At 41.4% G+C, this 19205-nt stretch overlaps 1 protein-coding gene across 1 annotated transcript in view; it reads right to left on the reverse strand.

Moving 5' to 3' along the window:
• Positions 1–19205, reverse strand: part of spns2 (spinster homolog 2 (Drosophila)) — a 68001-nt gene that overhangs the window by 25044 nt on the left and 23752 nt on the right. The window contains exons 3-5 of the mRNA XM_044370199.1: positions 7138–7274; positions 2943–3094; positions 217–283 (exon numbers count right to left, since the gene is read on the reverse strand). Of these exons, the coding sequence (XP_044226134.1) occupies positions 217–283; positions 2943–3094; positions 7138–7274 (356 nt within the window). The remainder of the gene's footprint in view (positions 1–216; positions 284–2942; positions 3095–7137; positions 7275–19205) is intronic.

A 19205-nucleotide genomic window follows, 5' to 3' on the forward strand; every position in this document is an offset into this window, starting at 1 on the left:
GCTCTCTCTGTTCTGTCACTTCCCTGCAACGTCTGAGTCTGGACCTCCCGTTCAACCATGTGTGTCCTGTGGTGCTTCTGCCACCGCTGACCCCTCTGACCCCTGATCCATGACAGGCCTCACCACTGAGCCCTGCAGGAGGGGCTCTTCATCTGTCTTTTTGTGTGTGTGTGTGTGTGTGTGTGCAAGGCTGGAGGATGATGGTGATGCCCTTACCCTCAGCGCCCAGTGCCAGTCTCCTGCAGCTTCCTTGGCGCAGGAGCCCAGGATGTAACCCAACCCACTGCAGGAAGACAGAAAGACTGTATATTAGCAACATCATATACATTACTCTGAACCTGCTCCACTGAGGTCTAACAGTGCACATTATATATAAAGTATATGAGTCAGTGTCCTGATTTGGCAGAGTGTGTCATTTCCATCACTTAAGCTTACACCTACATACTGTTTGTTGTCTGATTAAAGCTGCATTGAGTGTTTGGGCACTTGACATGGAGAGCTTATGACAGTGTTGCTGATCAAAGCACCAGTAGCAACTTGGCTAGCTGGTTTATTTGTGGACGTGTGATTTGTGCATGTAGTCACGAAATGCAGGTGCAATGTTTCCGCCTATTAGCAAACAGAACATAGCGCTAACATGGTTGTCTAGCCAAAGGCTGGGTGTAATTGAATTCTATTGTATTTTACCTGGGTTAAAGGGCGTTTGTGTGTCATAAAGGGAAATAACAGTGAAATGCTTTGAGGGAAATGTTTCTAGATCAGATCAGATCAGATAAGGGCCTCTATGTTGTGATAAGCCTGTTAGAGCTGCAAGATAGCATCAGCATTTAAAGGACAAAGAGGATTCAAATAGTGACCTGAAGATATGAGCTGAGTTAAGTATGTTTAGTATGTGGGTATTCAAAACATTAATGCAACAGTGAGAAAAAAGCTAGTTAGTCTTTTATATTTGTTGGTTATCACCAGGACATGTACGGCCTCTAGTACTGTCAAACTTCTTGAGAAAGACATTGCTTTCTATGTTAACCCCAGACACTCTCATACAGGACAATTAAAATGACATTAAAATGAGATAAATCATATGATGTGGTCTTTGAACCGATTTGACATCACTCTCTACCTCCATTATAAAAACACTTAATAAGGGAATATGATTTGGAAGTATGGTGTTCATCCCTCTATTAGAGTTCAATAGATGTGGAGAATCAATGCCAAAACACACTGAAACTGTTCTGGAGTCTCGTGGTGGTGCAACACCTGACTACAACACTTGATGTTGGCTTTTCCTTTTATTTATCTCCAATCTGTAGCTTATTCTCACAGTTTATTAAGCCTTTTCACCAGAATTAATCAGTATGAATCACTCAAACTTCTTGCTTTCTCAGAGCTCTTTTAAACAGTCTGTATGAGTGTACAGGGCCTCTGGCCAGGAGATGCTGTTTTCCATTAGAATAGCTGATTAGAGCAATAGATTCATGATCAAATGTAGCCAACGGGACTTTACAGTGGGTTCTTATCACCACTGTTAAAAGGCCAAAACATGTTTAACTGGTTTTACATCACACACACACATACTCACACACATACACAGTCAGAGCAAAGGGGGAAACGGTCTACGGTTGCGCTTCCATGTGGCTGATTATTTCTCCAAAAATAACACCACAGTATAACGGGCTCAGACAGTGTATGATATTTCCAGCGAGTGACTAACAGCTAATCTTATCAGAGTCCACCCAGAGAGTGTTTGGAAAGTTCAACACCAACAATAAACCTCCAGCATGAAAAATATGGTCACTTCAAACACCGGCGTCGCACAGGACCCGGTCCGTGGGGCCAAGCTGTAAAATTATGTGGATAAAAAAGAAAAAAAAGGAGGGCAGGGGAATCCATTTCCTGGGAATCCGGTCTAATTCCTGAGGTCATTTCCTGGAAACGGTCATAACAACTTCAGTAAAGACAAACAAGTAAGAGAGTGAATAGGATGTTTGACTGCACTTTACTGAGGTCCACTCTTTCACCTTCTATTGTCTACGTTGCTGGGCAGTTTACTGTGACCCAGACATTTTGGCAGTTCATAACACAACCACTCAGAGGGAAGTTTAGTCTTTCCTTTCCTCATTTGTCCAACTGTCCCCAAACATCTAAACTGATATGATTAGTGCACTCTGCCTGTTTTCTCATGAAAATAAGTTATATAACCATTCATCACTATGTTTTGCTCTGCAACAATAAGTGAAGTGACATGCTTTATATACATTATCTTAATGTAATGCTACAGTCAGAGAGACTGCAGCACACTTCCTCTTTCCTTAGCATCTCCTTGATAACTATGTGATTCTGCATGCAGGAGCTGGAAAACAGCTCAAGCACATGCTGTTAAGCACTGTACTGTATAGAACGATAAACCTCAAGTGGCTCCCGCGCTGCATGACAGTACATTCATCTTTTATTACTTGGCTTTGTTTGTTTTCTCCCTGTGGCCCTTTTTCTGATTGAATGAACTGAAAAGGCTGGAGATTTGAGTTTAATAATACCTCCAACTCCCACACCCCCACGCCACATCTCCAAAAAGCCTCCCACCCTCCTTTAAGCTTCACATAGTCAATTGTAAGTTCTGTTTTTCTTTTTTTTTCTGCCGGGTGCCTGAGCTTTTTGTGTGACTGTCTGGAAAAAAAAAAGAGCCAGATAGGAGTGAGCCCAAGCTTTTTCTGTGTCAGGATTATTTCAATTATCTATGCTAATTCTCTGGATTCCTTTTGCACCTTTGGACTGAAGAACAGGCTGGATTGGATGAAATGACTATGCTATTTAACATAATCACAGAGCTATATGAGCAATAGTCTCTTAAACATCCGCATGAATAACATCTCCCAGAATAGATCATACATCTTTGTTGTTTGCAGGTGTCTGTTTCCTGAGTACCGGATCTGTCTGCCTCTTACCTTCCCAGGGGGATGGCCAGGTAGAAGACGGAGAGCATCATCGTGCGGCTGTTATTAGTGAACAGGTCTCCTATGATGGTTGGAGAGATGGAGGAGTAGCTGGACTCACCGATACCCACCAGTCCCCTGGAGAGTACAAACAGCCAGTAGTACTGCAGAGAGAGAGATAAAGAGAAAGAGGACCTGTGAGTTTTGTTGTCAAGCTCTGCAGGAAACTTTTTGTCAAAGCCTAGTGAAAACCCAACAACCATTTTTTCGTTTTCCTCACTGACTTTTCATTACTGTCATTACAATTGATTACAATCAGGCTTGCAAAGCACACACTGTAAAAGATGCAATTACCAGGATTCAGCCCCTAAAGCTTACTGATTCAGCATCAAAGTGTGCTGGTGCTGACAACTCATGACTGACACGTGTGCCTACCAGACAATCAGAGGTGGACACTCCTGAAGCTTACATGCAAGGCTGAACAATGGATTATCACACATGTGAAACACACCACAGGTATGTGTTTCTTTATTAATGAGAAGCGATGAGTTTCACAAGCTTAATCCCATAATTTAGCTGCTTTGGTGCACAACACACAAACAAACAGGCTACATACTGTAGCTTTGAGTTTGAACTGCATTTACATGTTCAGATTTGTAGAGATAGTTGAGGTTATCTTGATCAACCTATCACCCATCAAAAGTCACATCATGTAATTATGAAATAGAATCATAATATGTTTACTCCTATTTAAATTATATTAAATTACCATGGCTTATTATCTCCTATCACACGCAATCAACTGATAAATAAAATGATGAATGCTTTAAAGGCTTTTATAGGAGCTTGCACGCTGGCGGGGGCACCTGTGTAGGCAGCTGGATTGTTAACTGTTTCCATGGCAACCACTACTCACTAGATACAGACTCCCATGTCTGCTTGTGATGCTGCAAAGAAATCTGGTTCCCCCACACACTGAAATGACGGAAAATGCAAATTTTGGCCACTTATTTGCTTATTGTAGGTCAGTCCCATGACTAAGATGACTTGTGTAACTTATTCATGATGTAATTAACTCACATTGTTTGATGGACATATAGTCATTTGTATTTTTCAAGAGATTTTCCTTCCTTGTTAGCTTTTCTTACAACATTTCTCTATTTCCACCTTTGACATATGCAAGCCCATTGTGGGCTCTAATAATGTGAGTGTGTGTGTGTGTGTGATAAGGTTACACTCTGTTGTGTTTGTCAGCTGTAAAAAGGGATTAATGTAGGTGTTGTAGGTAGCAGAGGCAGAGCTAAGATGGTGACCTCTGAGCTGACCTCAGCTCACAGCCGTCAGTCCAGGCTTCATGCTGGTGGATGGGACATTGTGTCACAAGGTCGTACACACAGCCATCAAACATCCCCTGGAGACTACACCACACACATACACACACACACACACACACACACACACACACACACCTCACTGTAAGATGACACGCAAGGGATGCATCCCACAACTATCTTTACTGTGGCATTCGCCTGTATTATTTTCAGTGATGTGTGTTTGCCTTTAACTGTTTTTGCCAACTTTTGGTTCTGAATTATATCTAAAAAAGCTCAACTCTGCTTTCACTGCTTTATACATGTATCTTTGTGTTTGTTACATTGTTTCGAACGATTTACAGCGAGTCTATTTTCTTCTTTTAATGGCCCCTCGTTTAGTGGGATCATGATGGTAGCTCTCCTTGTGTGTGTGGTCACCAGAATACCATCGGCCCTTGGAACAGAAGTGCTAGCAGCAGTGACAACAACAAGAAAAACTCCAGGCAGCAATGCCAGGAAAGCGCCACAAAAATGAGGTTCAGAAACTGTAAACGCAGATTGAAGAGTAGGAAGAGATAAAAGAGAAGAAGGAGGTTTTGGATGGTTTTCAAACTCTTCTCACACAGTTTAAAGAAAAATCTTCAACATGAATCATAACAGTTGTCCACTGGATGTTTTTTTAAAATGTCCAGAAGAGTTTTAATTCAGTATGACCTATCATATAAAACATTTGGCAAATCCTGAATACAGTATTCATAAAGGATTTAGAAAAAGTGCTCTTGCCATTTAATGTTTTGCATTATTGATAGCACAGCGTGCCTCCTTTTAATGCACAGAAAGAGAATATACCTCTGTAATGAGACACAGGATGCTTGATGCTAATTATTGAGAGAAATGGCACATTGGATTATGCTACTTTGACTCATTTAAAATCTGTTCTTAGTTTACACTTTCAGATAATATCAATTTCCTCAGTCCTTTCAAGGAGATACTTTGTACTGAAGAGTTATAACTTACAACCCATTTTGTCTCTAACTGTGTCATCCACTACTATTTACTTTTCCTACAGCACATGGACCAATGTGCCAAAACTAAATGGTCTGTTTTTTACAGGTCAGCAGCTACTAGATTCATTCTATTGTTTTAATACAATTTAATTAATGAGAGTGTAGTTTTATTCCTACTAGGTTTAAGTTAAGGCTGCACTATGAGCTACAAGAGCAGAGATGTACCTCTACCAACATCATGACAGCTGACTGACACAATCTGAGGTTCTGTAAAGTACCAACATTTACTGGTCGTTATAAAATAACCCTAACCCATAAAATTGATCAATTGTTTTAATAATAATAATGGATCATCAATTCATGCAGCCAGGCCTTATTATAACAATAGCAGTTGAGTGGTCATTATCCTTGTCTCACTGTCTTTATATTCATGAGATAATACTCAATGCAATGAGTCTTGCTTTCCTCTGGATAAAATTATAATTAGAGATGAACTTGGAGATAATAGAAAGTAAATGCATGTTATCAAAGAAGTGCAGGACCAGGTTTTTTGGCTCACCGTCAGGAACTGCAGGCCACAGACCGCCGCTGATTTGTTTCAAATTTCGAATGACCTACAAGTGATCACTGTATGACGATAATCTGTTGTAGTCGTGCAGGAAAAAAGTAAGACATTTCACCTCGTGACAGCTGTAAATATCTGTTATGTAAGATGTGAATTCCGTATCTGCTGCAAATCCTTCCAAAATGCCCCAGAGTGTCTTAAATGCGTAATGATAGGACTCAGTTGTAAGTGGCTATTAAAATTTCATTGCATGTCATGTCTTTCATCTCTCATGGCGACAGTGCCGTAGAGCTGTTACGTAAGAGCCATTTACTCTTGTCTCATTTGATTGGCACACTCAGGAACATGTCTTGAGGGCGGAGTTAAAGTTTGAGGCAAAGGACTGTGGGTGCTGATGATCCCTTCCCGTCTCCTCAACAGCAGTCAGCGGCATTTGTGGCATTTGTCAGAGGGGAAGAGGCCCTTGGCCAGAAGCTGCCTGAATGCATTTCCTACTTAAGCGAATGACTGCCATCTTGTCTCCTAGAAGTCGAGTCTATGGGGGATTTAAGACAAAGGACGCCCTCCTGAGATCATCAACATACACACATCTCTGAGCTGTCATTCCCTTCCACAGCTCTGGGCTGAAGAGCCTTGGCGGTGGACAGGCTTACTCACTGGAGACACGACACAGTGGGGCCTCATGGCGTTGCTCTGCAGACATGCTATCGCCGCATAAATTTGACTAGCTTAGCTTTTAATGCCATCCCTGCTTGTCGAGTGACTTCAGATTGTCAGTTTCTACAATATTTATTACAACTATCCATCAAGACGGGTTTGCGTACACACCCACGCATACATGTACAGAACCTTTTACTGTGATGGTTACTCTCAGCGGGATACCCTTCCCCCATGTCATCACCCCCCAGAATAATGTCATTGTTTAATGCATTGTTTAAATACCGCCCAGCACACAGGGGCTTTTAAAGATATCGAATCGAAATCCACTTGTCAGGGGGCAGTGAAACGAAAGAGTCTTATCTTCTAAAGCATTGTAATTGAGACAACTCTGAGGCATGAGCCTTCATTAGTTGATTGTCTGGTAGCCAGCGAGCGAACGAGAGAGACATAAAGAATGCCTACAAAGCAGAAGCGAAGCGGGTGTCCGGCTTAACGAGCGTGTCATTTCATTTCACTAGCCTTAACATCAAGCATATCCAGATCATAACAGAATAATTAGCTCGCCAGTGTCGACCATATCACAAGGACGACAGTCTAATAGAATTACATTTGAGCTCTTGTGCCGCGCTTATTCTACAGCTCCTGTCAGAGCCATGCCATACCTCTTTACTGATGAAGGAGCTCGACAGAGTAACAATGGACCAGAAGAAAATGCCACAGCTCAGGATGACCTTTCTGTTGAAGCGGTCGCCCAGGTAACCGAAGATTGGAGCTGCCACCATGAAGCTGCAGATGAAGACTGCGGAAGGAAAAGAGAAAAAAGAAAATGTTACTTTGGTGACAGAAAATGATTGAGCTATTCACAGTGCTGTGTTATTTCATTGCACTATGCTGTAAAGATCCTTGAATTCCTAATGCGCTAAGCCAAGTATTTCAGCTCGCAAGTCCATTTATTAAGCCAGGTCTGTCCAGATCAACTGTGTGATACCAGCCGGCCAGAGACACAGTGAAGGACTGCCAGAGGACACCTCCATTCAACTCCAACCAATTAGGATTCCATTACACTTCACCCACACTTACTACAAGAAACCTGACAAAGGAATATTAAATACAGATGATACAGCAGTAGGAAATGTCTCTGAGAAAGGTGGTGCGGGTTGTAAAGGATTTAATTTGTGAAGAGAGAGGAGAGGAGAGGAGAGGAGAGGAGAGGAGAGGAGAGGGAGTTGTGCAAATGCAGTGCTACAGATTGGAATATGGCCCGACACAGTAGCTCTTAAAAGAAACAGAGGGTGAGAAAAGAGACACAGATACGCTCATGTGTTGTCAGTTTGTTTATATCATACTTATCTAAAATGTGGTGGAGGAAAAAGTCAGTAATAAAACATGTCAGGGACAATTAATAGCAGCATATCACACACGAGCACTGATTCTTTCACACTGCATTCTAGGGAGAGGACCGCAGTGGCTGTCAGGCCATAAATAATTCCTCCATCTTAATTTCTTACAACTGAACTTATGTCCTGGTGAAAGGAACACAAGTGCTTTAAAATGTGTTCGCCTAATTGCCCCACTGCTGACTGGACAACTACGCCTCATTCTCAGAGCTTTTAGTCAATATTTATGAGGAGGACCAACCCAAACAGATGTGAATTTTTAATGCTCTCAAACTGAGTTTTGTGTCTTTGCAGAGGAGAAAGGGCAGAGATGTTACTCTTGACAGCAGCAAGGGGAGCTCGGGAGGCAGGCTGGAGTGTTTTGACATATCATCAGCATAAACATACAGAAGAGGAAGGGAGGAGAGGAGATGAGAGGGAAAAGAGAGGAGGGGGGTGTTATATAAGACATGGGCATCCCAGTCCCACAGCTGCTGAGGCCAACCAACAGGATAAGGGACAGAAATCAGATTATAACGTAACTGTAGTTATGAACAATGTGATGTTATTGTATAATAAAAAGAAAAATATGTCCTTTTGTAACCTTATTTTGGGAAAAGTAACTGCAAAGAAGAGTAAAAACAATCATGTTATGTTACTTTGTTGCAGGTATTTGCATGAACTCTCTTTGGGCAGCTAGTTAAGTTCACTATGCACTGCACTGCAGTATGCGTAACAATCAGTGCGTGTTTTGTTTGAAAATGACTTGAAAATGAAACAAAGGGTGGAAAAACCTGTAAAAACTAAGCAGCAACATGCACATAAAAACACATCAAATAGAATATAGTTCTGAAAGAATGTGAGATGAAGTTCTTCTGTCAGTACTCATTCTTATAAAGCTGCATTCAACCAATAAGATATGATTTTATCAAAAGACTAGTTCATTTCAAAGGTACCGATGATCAGCCTGAGAATGAAAACAGATATACTGATATGTAGTGCAATCAGAGTGCCAGTGATTCATGCATTTATGTGATATTCAATAAATTCTTAAACAACCACTGGCTCATTTTCTAACCTGGCAAATGAAAATGAGATTTTAACACCATCACAAAGGAAAAATGAAAACTCCGGCCGTCTGTTACTCTATTAACTAACTAACTATTATTATTTCACAAAAAGCACGTCCATTAAATTGATGAACCTTTGCATTTATTGTTTGAGGCAGCTTTTGTTTAAAAAAGATTCACAACTCTATGAAATTATTATGTCTAAAGACAGAAATTAATATTATAAGAATACATCAATGGGTATAAAATCAAAACTGCTGGCTAGACTTTCTGTTTAACTGATATTTCCTGCAAAACACTGGAATGCCTCCATCTCGGTAAAATGCAGGTGTTATTCTGTGTGTGACCTCACTATGTCATTTTGAGAAAAAAAATCCCACATCATAATGAAATGTAATTTAAAATCTAATTTAAAACTAATTTGCACTATTACTAATGAATGAATCAATTACATTTGCAGTTTTCAAATGTCCTGGGATAACTGTATCTCTCCCACCTTGTCTCCCTCATTTTGCCTGCATTTCCCTCCTTCTCTCTCTTTCTGCAGCCTCCATCATGAGCATTTATATTGCTAAGTGCTGCAGGTCTATTGTGCAACGTTAAATGACTCTGATGACTGCTCTGTGCAGGTCCGGCTCTCTAAAGAGCTTTACCAACTCACCCTGCAGCCACAGCACCGCTGGAGAAACCCATGCATGCACACACGCACACAAAAACACACGCACAAACACACATAGAGCGGGGTGTTCTGCAGTGCATGCGGTAGATAAGAGTGGGGAGAGGTCCACAATCATACACCACCAGCTGGTCCTCGTGGATTTTAAAAGCCAGGGGCCAGAAATACATATCCTCACATCATTAACTGGCCTATTTTAAGTCATTAGTGGGACCACACATCACCATCGCTCTGTGTGTCTTTATTTCATGTTATTTTGTGATTTGTGGATAAGCTACGGCATTTTCTCATGGTTCATTATCACGTTTTAGCAGTGTCAGCACATGGGAACGAACTCAGGTCTTGACTGTGTGTTCACAGTTATTTAATGCTAACCTTGCTGCTGAGTGAGGGAAAGGAGCCTCATGTTTATATTGGTCTAATATCTTGCATGGTTGGTGTATGTTTAGCTTCAGTGTAAGCAAAAGCTAACGAGGAGATAGCACCTACTCCTTGGTATAAAACTCTGTATGAACAAAATCCAAACAAATGTCTATACTATTTCTAGAAAAAGCACAATTTGGATCCAACATTCATGTCGACTGAGCAGCCCAACAGAGTAAGTGTGCAGTGACTGCCAGATAAACATTTTCTCACAAAGCTGCTTTGAACTCTAACAGATGAATATGGTGATGAATTACTACCACACTTGAGTTGCAAGCAGATGCTTTATTTACTTGACACGAGGCACAGGGGAATAAGTCGGGTTGTTATTTTAAGAAATAATCAGATACACCTTTCCACAGAATCAGGGAGCTTTAGTTTCAGATTCTTTCCAATCAGGGTCAGCAATGAGAAGTGACAACAACAAGGATGTCTGTGACCTAATATGTACTGTAGATCTACAAGAGACTGACGTATTTGAAACGTGCAGTGCCAATAAGACATATTTCCTGTGCTGCACAATACGATATACAGTATAACATGGATTCACAAAGGAAACACATGATTCCTTTCATTCTATAAAAATCAACAGGAAACTGTCATGGCGTCATTTTGATGTAATTAATCCTGTGTTACACTAAATATATTAGTGCATATATAGATAGAAGGATAATCTGCATTAAATATAAAACCCGTAGTGTCACTAAGACCGGATGCAGGAGTAACCTTTGTGGAGGCTCATCTGCTCCCAGGAAATGCTCCATCACTACAAAGACTGTCTATGAAACGCTCACACTGTTCCCGTGTCAGTCTCCATCGAAGGCTGCAAACCTTCAGAGGCTCACATAGAGAAATCTGTCATGCTCGGAAACAGCGATTTCCTCCCTCTAGTGCAGCTCATTTTGACGGATCTGTTATGATCTTTTTAAAAATAAACTAACACTCAAAAACATTATCACATCATTCAGTTCACCGTCTGCAGAAGACTGAATGTTACCCATGCAGCATAATCTGCAATGCAGACCAACTGTTTGGCTCCATTAACAAGCGTGGACACATTGACAAGAAAATAAATGTGTTCAGTCTATTTCAAGACACCGTAGGGAGGACAAACAAACCATGACTAACAATAAGTCTCCACAGAAGCATGGTCACACCCAAATTCTCAGTGCAGGCAGTGTGAATTGCAAACCCCAATGGCACAAGTTCAATTGATTCATAACTCAATCTGCAGAGGATGTGTGTCAATATGCGGTCTTAAACACCTTAAATGGCCTTGTCGAACAGGCTGTTCACTAGGGGTGTAAAGGTTTGATTGACATACAATAAACAGCTTTTGAATATGAAAAATAAAATGCTGCCTGTCCACGTAAGTCACATTCCTCAGCTACCACACCATTGTCTCTCTCTTTATTCTTGTTTATGCAGTGGAAACCATGAGCCCACATGTTTGTGTGATCTCCAAGTGCCGTCGGAGATAAGCCCTGGCACATCACCAAAGATGGCAATCTCTCATTAAATAAAGTGCATACAGTATGTAACAAAGATGCAGTAGGAAAAACCAAACGGCGATGAGTTGATGTTTGGATCGAACACCACGGATATACACTGTGGACGTTTACACCGCGGACCAAAAGGGAGGAACAGCTTTCACAACCTCGTTTGTAGAACAATGCTCAGCTTTGACTACTTCTTCAGACTTTTTTATTTAAAACAATTTTCCATGCTGTATTTCTGTAATTTGGCTTCCTTGGTCTATTCTGAACACACTTCTATTCCAAGTCTGTCTGTCCCGTGAGAGGGATCCCTCCTCTGCTGCTTTCTTCCATTGTTTGAGGTAGTTTTTCCTTATTTGAATTGAGGGTCTAAGGATAGAGAACTTGCTGTACAGACTGTAAAGCCCCCTGAGGCAAATTTGTGATTTGTGATAATGGGCTATACAAATAAAAATAGACTTGACTTCAACTGCATTTTCAGTGTTTTTCACCTTTCATAACTGAACCTCTTCTGTTTGAAGTTTCAGTTTCAAATTTGACTGATTAATTGAGATTCCTACAGAAAAAAGAAAATAATAAATGCTAAGAAAGTGTGATCTTTCTATGTAACAGATAGGACAAACTTTTTAAAAAACTTTTATTATATTATTTATTAAACTTTTATTTGAATTATTCACAGTTGGTGTATAATTACGATGGTTATATAGACATCTCTCTCCACGGGAAGTGACTCAACCGTAGACTCAAAAGCAACTCAAACAAGCCTTACAGTATCAGCTCTGCCTGACATCCTGCCTTTATCATTAGGCTTATGTAACATTTGCCCTTTTGCCATTTGCTCTATCAGCTTAAGAAACACAGATTCCTTTCTTTTAAAACCATTGTTTACCTTATATCTCCCTCCTCTTAGACGGTGAGTAATTGTCAATTCCACACCAGCAGCGTAAGTTTTCTCCAACAGTAAAGAAAGCAAGGTTGTTCTGTTAATTAATGGCAAGGACATTTGCAACTAAATTATTATATTATATAATAATGATGCACACAGCCATGCGGTGAATATAGAGACTGTGTTGTTATTAATGTTTCCACATCTAACTGCAGGGAACCCTTTGAGACCCGTGTAGTAGAAGTGGTTTTGAATTTTAAAGCCTCTATAGAATAGATGAATTAATCATTATTTCTATATATTGTTTCTATATCTTCTCTTTGTAACCAGAGCTGAAAGCAAAAAGTCTGTTGAACTCTTTGTTTACTTCTGACACAATAGAGCAGCAGTCTGAATTAACTACATCTTTTCTACATAGAGTGCACTGAATTCTAATTTCAGTCGTATACCGGATATGCTTCACATAAGAGTGCCAATCCTGTTCTGATGTTATTCAAATTGCAAGATGAGATGCTGTGCATATTTCTCAAAGTCTCTTAAGCAAGCAAATTGCATCAATTACCACAGACTTAGGACATTCCATGACACAAGAATAGCTGTGAACACTGACACAAGAACAGGTAGAGACACTGGAAACACTGGAGTCAGGTATTTAAGTTTAACATTACCGTGTTACCGTGACGCAGGTGAGTCACACTGTACCTGTCCGCTGGTTACCTCGTTCATACCTCAGAACACTAGACCAGAGAAAAGTCAAATGTATTTACTTACTTCCTACTTACATACTTACTTACTAGTGTTGTTTCCCAGCATGGTGATGTAACACACAGAGCCATCCTCAGGCAAAAAACATTTACTAATGGCTCTGTGTTATTTAAAACTCTTATTTTCAAATGGAACAACTCTTCACTTTTCACTAATGACGGATTTTCACTTAATACGCCATCAAGTCTGCAGTTATAAATGGTATGGTGAATGTCAGTGAGTCCTGGCTTTATCATTTATCATCCTTTATTAACATCATCATCATTTATTCTCCTTGACATTAGTAGCACCTTATGAACCCCTTAGCACTTTATGAAATATGTTGCATGGTGAGTTGGTACCCAAGACTTTTTATCTTTGAAGCCTCATCCGCTAAAAATTAATTTAAATTGGTCCATCTAACGAGGCCTCTTCCTCATAGTTCAGTTAGGTAGTCTGATGTTGGAAAGTTCTTTGTGCAAGACAGTAAAATAGCTAAAAATGTAAGCATTTAAAAAGAGTGGCATGGCACACCCTAAACATCAGTGTGTAGAAATATCCAGTAGAGCTTGTCAGAAAGCTTGCTGTTTGGTGGAAACAGAAAGTAATGACACCGAATATAACTCTACTCAGAAACTGAACACAATGGATCAAGCTGCTACCCCCACTGGCAGACTGCTCACACAAACACACACACACACGCACACTCTTCTCTTGCCACACACAGAGGGAGACTAGAGACATTGGACATCCAGCTTTCGCTTTGATTGGCCAGTGGAACAACAATACCTCTTAGGATGACTCACCCCCTATGATTCAATGCCACTGTGAATAGAGTATGAGGAGGAGATGCAGACGCACGTATGTTTATACAGTATGAATGTGTGTACGTGTGTATGCGATTGATATTCACTGAAGCTGTGCAGATGCATTTCCCTATGAAACACTAGTTTCCCCTGAAGAGAGCACCTGTGAGGCTTTGCATCCGGCTGTGGGATACCAAAAGCTCGGCAGCCCATTTGATCCTTTTTTTTTTTTTTTTTTTTAACAGAAAAGCATCGAGGCAATCGTCTGGTTATATGTGGGATAATTCACATTTCTCTTGAAGGTGATTGGTTTAGTTTGAAAAAGTGGAAATGAAGGCGCTGAAAGGAACAAAAATACATTACGGCACAAATGCAGATACACACAGAAAGTATTATGTTGCTTTCAAGTGCTGCCTTTAAACCCCTACCTCTGAGATCAGACTTTTTGAAGAAAATATGATCGGTCACAGCTTCAAGTGCTCCTCCTTGGTAATAAAATCAGCTTTTTATTTAATATAGAAATCGAATGGCACAGAGCAACTTTGTGCTGCAGTAGCAGAAAAACAAAAATAGGAAAAACTATTTCAGACTCACATTTGATTCTTTAGGTTATTGAAAATGAAAATGCATCACAACTAGAAGCTTAACAGAGACAAAACAGCAATATCCCACAGAACTTGTTACCTACATGGGGTGCAAAATAACATACAGTAATAAATCACATCATTATGTTCTTTACCCCCTAAAGGAAAGGTCACAGCTCATTCCTACTTTCCTGTCATCTTTTTTTTCCAGGTTTGCAATGTGGGTATTTCCCACAGTAACTGATGGCACTGTCATCTTTACAGCTGTGAAATCTGACAGTCAGGACAGACAGTCTAACCGAGGGACAGCAGTTCGAGGAATCTGAATGTCTGTCAGCTGCCAGAGACAGAATTAGAGGAATAGGAGAAGCACATCCTATCCGCAGGTCTGTACATGTCTGCAGGCCAGGCGTTGTCATTCAGTGCCATTTACAGCCCCGCCGAGTGCCACTTTGACCTGTTCGCTGCGGACGAGGTGTGTGTCTAGGTGTCAGCGCTCATCACATTGCAAACACTTCCATAAATACAGCCTCCCTCTCCAGTGCCTGTTGACTCTCCTCCACCTTTGTGCCTCTGCCTTTTCAGTCATTACAAAGGTTATCTGCTTGCTGCAACCGGAGGCGTTTGTATGGAGAGTAAACTACGGATGAGTAATATCTGTTAGTCAGTAAAAACAGCTTTATGAGTCTGTCCTCGCTCTGGTATTGGCTCAGTTTAAGAAATTCTCAAGTCTTGGCTATTATGACCTCTATTATGATACAGATGAACTAATCTATTGTGCTCAGTTGCGTAGGAATGGAGTGCTATTGATATGTTTCACAGAAAATATGTCAATCACACAAATTACTGCTTCAACAGAGCATTGTTGGGCAGAACCATTCAGTCATGAGATTTTGCTGTTGCTCTTTTTGGGTGACGTGTGTTGTCACCACGGCATCTTGGTGACTCACCTTAAAGACAATACTTGAGTCTTTTGATACAATGTGAGAACAACACTTATAAACCCGTTTTCTAGTTTGAATGTTGTGTAGAAGACACTGACGATGCTGTGAAAATAAAGCAGGTAACCCAACCCTGCATACCGCTGTCAAGGATCTTGTCACACACAGACGGAACATGTCAGCCACTGAAACCAGAAAAGGAATATAACACCATAAATAATACATAAAAGTTTCACTCTGCAACAGATATCAGAGATGTGTGGACAGTTATGGACACACGGGCAAAAGCTGCCAAATAAATGAATCTGTCCACAGTGTTGGACTGTCACTACTGTGTATGAGCTGCTGCCTGATAATTAAATTAGTGGCGAAACTAGATCCTCGTTTAGCTTTTTTTTACCTTTTCGTAAACTTTGTGGTACTTATTGGTATTAGAGGCTGCTGTCTCTACAAAAACCGAAGATTCAAACTGATCAGGTTCACGCAGAAAAGTACCTGAAGCATTCCACTGGGACATGTGAAGCAACACTTCATGAATTTCTGAAGTTTACAGGTAAATGAATCCTCACTGTTTCCAAGAAGGAAGAGATGGCAAAATATTCAAATAACAGCATGAACATGTGAGAGAGGGGAAAGAAAAGGAAGTTTTTGGTAGCACAGCTCTTCTCCCTGCAACATTGTTGAGTATTTCATTTAGGATTACTCATATTATAGTATGGTATTACATTTGACAATTCATCATTATAATGCAAATGTACAATTATAGTAATACAGAGGTTGAAATGGCATGGTAATTTTCCTACTATTGTGGCTGTGGAGGCTTACTAGCGTGTATTTGTTTAATAGAATGCAGCCTGGAGGTTTTCACAGTCTCTGATGTTTTATATTTAACACAACACTAAATCTAATACTGTTTACTGGAGATCTGGGCCTCATAAAAGGCCGCTGTGTATCCATATGGAGTAATTAACTCTTCTCGCTGCCTGTTCGCTACGATATTCAGATGAAATAAGAAAATCAATATACACTACTACAAAGGTTGGAATAAGAGCTAATAAGTCACATGTATTTTATTATCTTGACCTTATCACTGCTGACTGAAAATGGTTTTATAGTGGAATAAGGAAACAAAAAGTCATCAGCAGTGTCCCGTGCTCCGTGGCAGCATCGTGCTCTGTTTTCTCTCAGGTGTGCGGTTCTGCTGGGAGCGGCAGGTTTGTTTCTTCTTCATCTAATGATTAATGGGACTGCCTGTGGAGGGTGTGGCACATAACTTTGGCTTGAGCAGGACACTAGAGCCGACCAATGTGTCTTACATTAACTCAGATGTTCTCATACATCACGTCTCTCCCTCCTGGATTCCCCTTCATATGGCGCACCCAACATTTCTGCATTCCTCACATTTCTGATGGCCGCTAATTCTCTGCGAAACCTCTCCGTTCAGACTTCACCAGTGTTGGATTACCAATCTGTTGGCTGCTGTTCGATAAACACCACATGCAGTCTGGGAAATACCCGTGCTGCACTTTCTCGCCCGTTTCTGACAAACTTGGCAGCTAATTCCTGCAGAAGCTGCCGTCGAGCGCTACCAAATGCCAGCTTAAACCCTTCTTATTTTATTCAATGCTTGAGCTACTCTGAGAGCTGATAGCTTATGCTTGTCACCGCAGCTGCAGCAGATCACTCCACTACCTGCTCAGTGTGAGAGCTGCAGCTGGGGAGAATTACACGCTGCTACAAATACCAGGCCGGCTGACAGGAGGAGTGCACTGGAACATCATCTTTTGCACATTAAAAGCACATATTAGAGGCAAACACATATGGTAAGAATAGAGAAAGGTGCTTGCGCTTTTCTAAAAAACAAGAAACAGTAGTGAGATGTGCAGTCAGTGAAGGTTCAGACTGCTATCCAAGCTGCGGCGTTAATAAAAATGTAGAGATACTTTCCTGTGGCTAGTGACATGGCACCGGGGGGAAATCCAGCAGATCACTTGAGTGCAGGGCGAAGAGTTTTTCTTTCCTGCCATTTTCCTGCAGTAACTACAGGGGCAGCCAATTTAATGACAAGCTGTGGCTGAAATGACAGAGGACCCCACTTGTCTGTGTTTGTGTTCTTGTATGCTACCCTTGTTATTGGGACTAATGGGATACGAAAACTACAGCTTACACACACACACATACACACACACGCACACACGCACATTTCCTCTGCATAACCTACACAAACACACACTCTTTTAATGATGAATGAGAGCAAATAAGTAAGCAGTAGCCCTGTCTTTGACCTTGTCTGGCTGAGGTATGACCTATATGAATCGAGCTCATGTCCTTGACTAGGAGGGGTGTGTTGTGTGTGTGTGTGTGTGTGTGTGTGTGTTCCTAATTGATCTGTTGATGTCACTCGGAGCAGAAAGAGTGGAGCAGCCTCCCATGGCATCAGGCAATCGATTGGTGTTCAGCTTCTTTTTCAGAGGAGCAAGAGAAAATATCCCCATGAATTTTGTTGCCATAAATGCTTGATCATTCCCATGACGACCAAAAGAGGATGATGAAATAAGAGGTTCTATTTTCAAACCTGTGAGACGCTACTACAACACTCCCACTTCCCCTTTGTGCAGTTTCTGTGGTGCTTAGAAATAACGGACGATCAGGAATTTGATAGGACATTCAGATAAAGGGGAGTTAACTAAATGCTTGTTTAATTGGCCTTAAAATCCTGATTGGATTGGCAGTCACTCATCGGCAGTGCTATTGGTCGTTGACAGGAAGTGAGGGGGAAGGGGACGGGGAGCAGGGTGCCAATCATCGCCCAACAGCTGCCCTCCTCCGAGACATGGCCTATAAAAACAGCCTGAGATAGAGACACACACACACACACGCACACGCTGTGATGTCGATGCATCCTCAGGTCATCATTCTATTCTCGTCTCAGCAGGAGAGGGAGACGGCGAACACCATCGCAATACAATTATTTGACTTTTGCAATCAATAGTGCAGAAGATTAAACCTTGCTGCCATGCGTGGCCAGAGAGAGGAAGTCACAGGTGGCTCTTTCGTCCCCCTCCATTACCCTTCATCTCTTATATCTCTTATAAGGTGCCAGTGGGAGTGACAACAAGGCAACGACAGCTGCCAAACTGCTGAGGGAGAGAGAGAGAGAGAGAGAGAGAGAGAGTGAGAGAGAGAGAGAGAGAGAGGAGGTACCAAGGGATACCAACGAGGGCAAGAGACAAAGTAGGAGCAGCTGTGAGTGGCCAAAACAGCTGATCAAGCACTGATAGCTTAACTTCCCACTGTGCAGAAGGAAATCAGAGAGGCTTCCTATCAACAGTAGAAAATTTTGATTGACACTGACCATAAACCCAACTCACTTTAGGCCTGAATAAATAATGGGTTCCAAACAGCCACAGCTACAGCATGAGCTTAGCTACAGGATGGGATTAAACCCTCAGTGGCAAAAAAAATACGGAGCTCATTTCTACTAAGCACAATGCTGACTTCTGGCGGTTTTGGCTTAGAGCTTTTTTGGGTGCAGTGGCTATAAGTCTGATGTGTTAGCGGAGCTCAAGCCGTAAGTCTCACACAGCACCTGTGGCCTCATTCCTTACAGCTCACATACTGGCTGAATGGCAAACTGACACCATGTAAAGACTGGAGCGCTGTCAGTTGGTGTGTGTGTGTGTGTGTGTGTGCGTGTGCGGGTGTCGCGTTTCAGACAAGGTGGGCAG

Source organism: Thunnus albacares, chromosome 13, assembly GCF_914725855.1.
Source record: "Thunnus albacares chromosome 13, fThuAlb1.1, whole genome shotgun sequence".
Lineage (NCBI taxonomy): Eukaryota > Metazoa > Chordata > Actinopteri > Scombriformes > Scombridae > Thunnus > Thunnus albacares.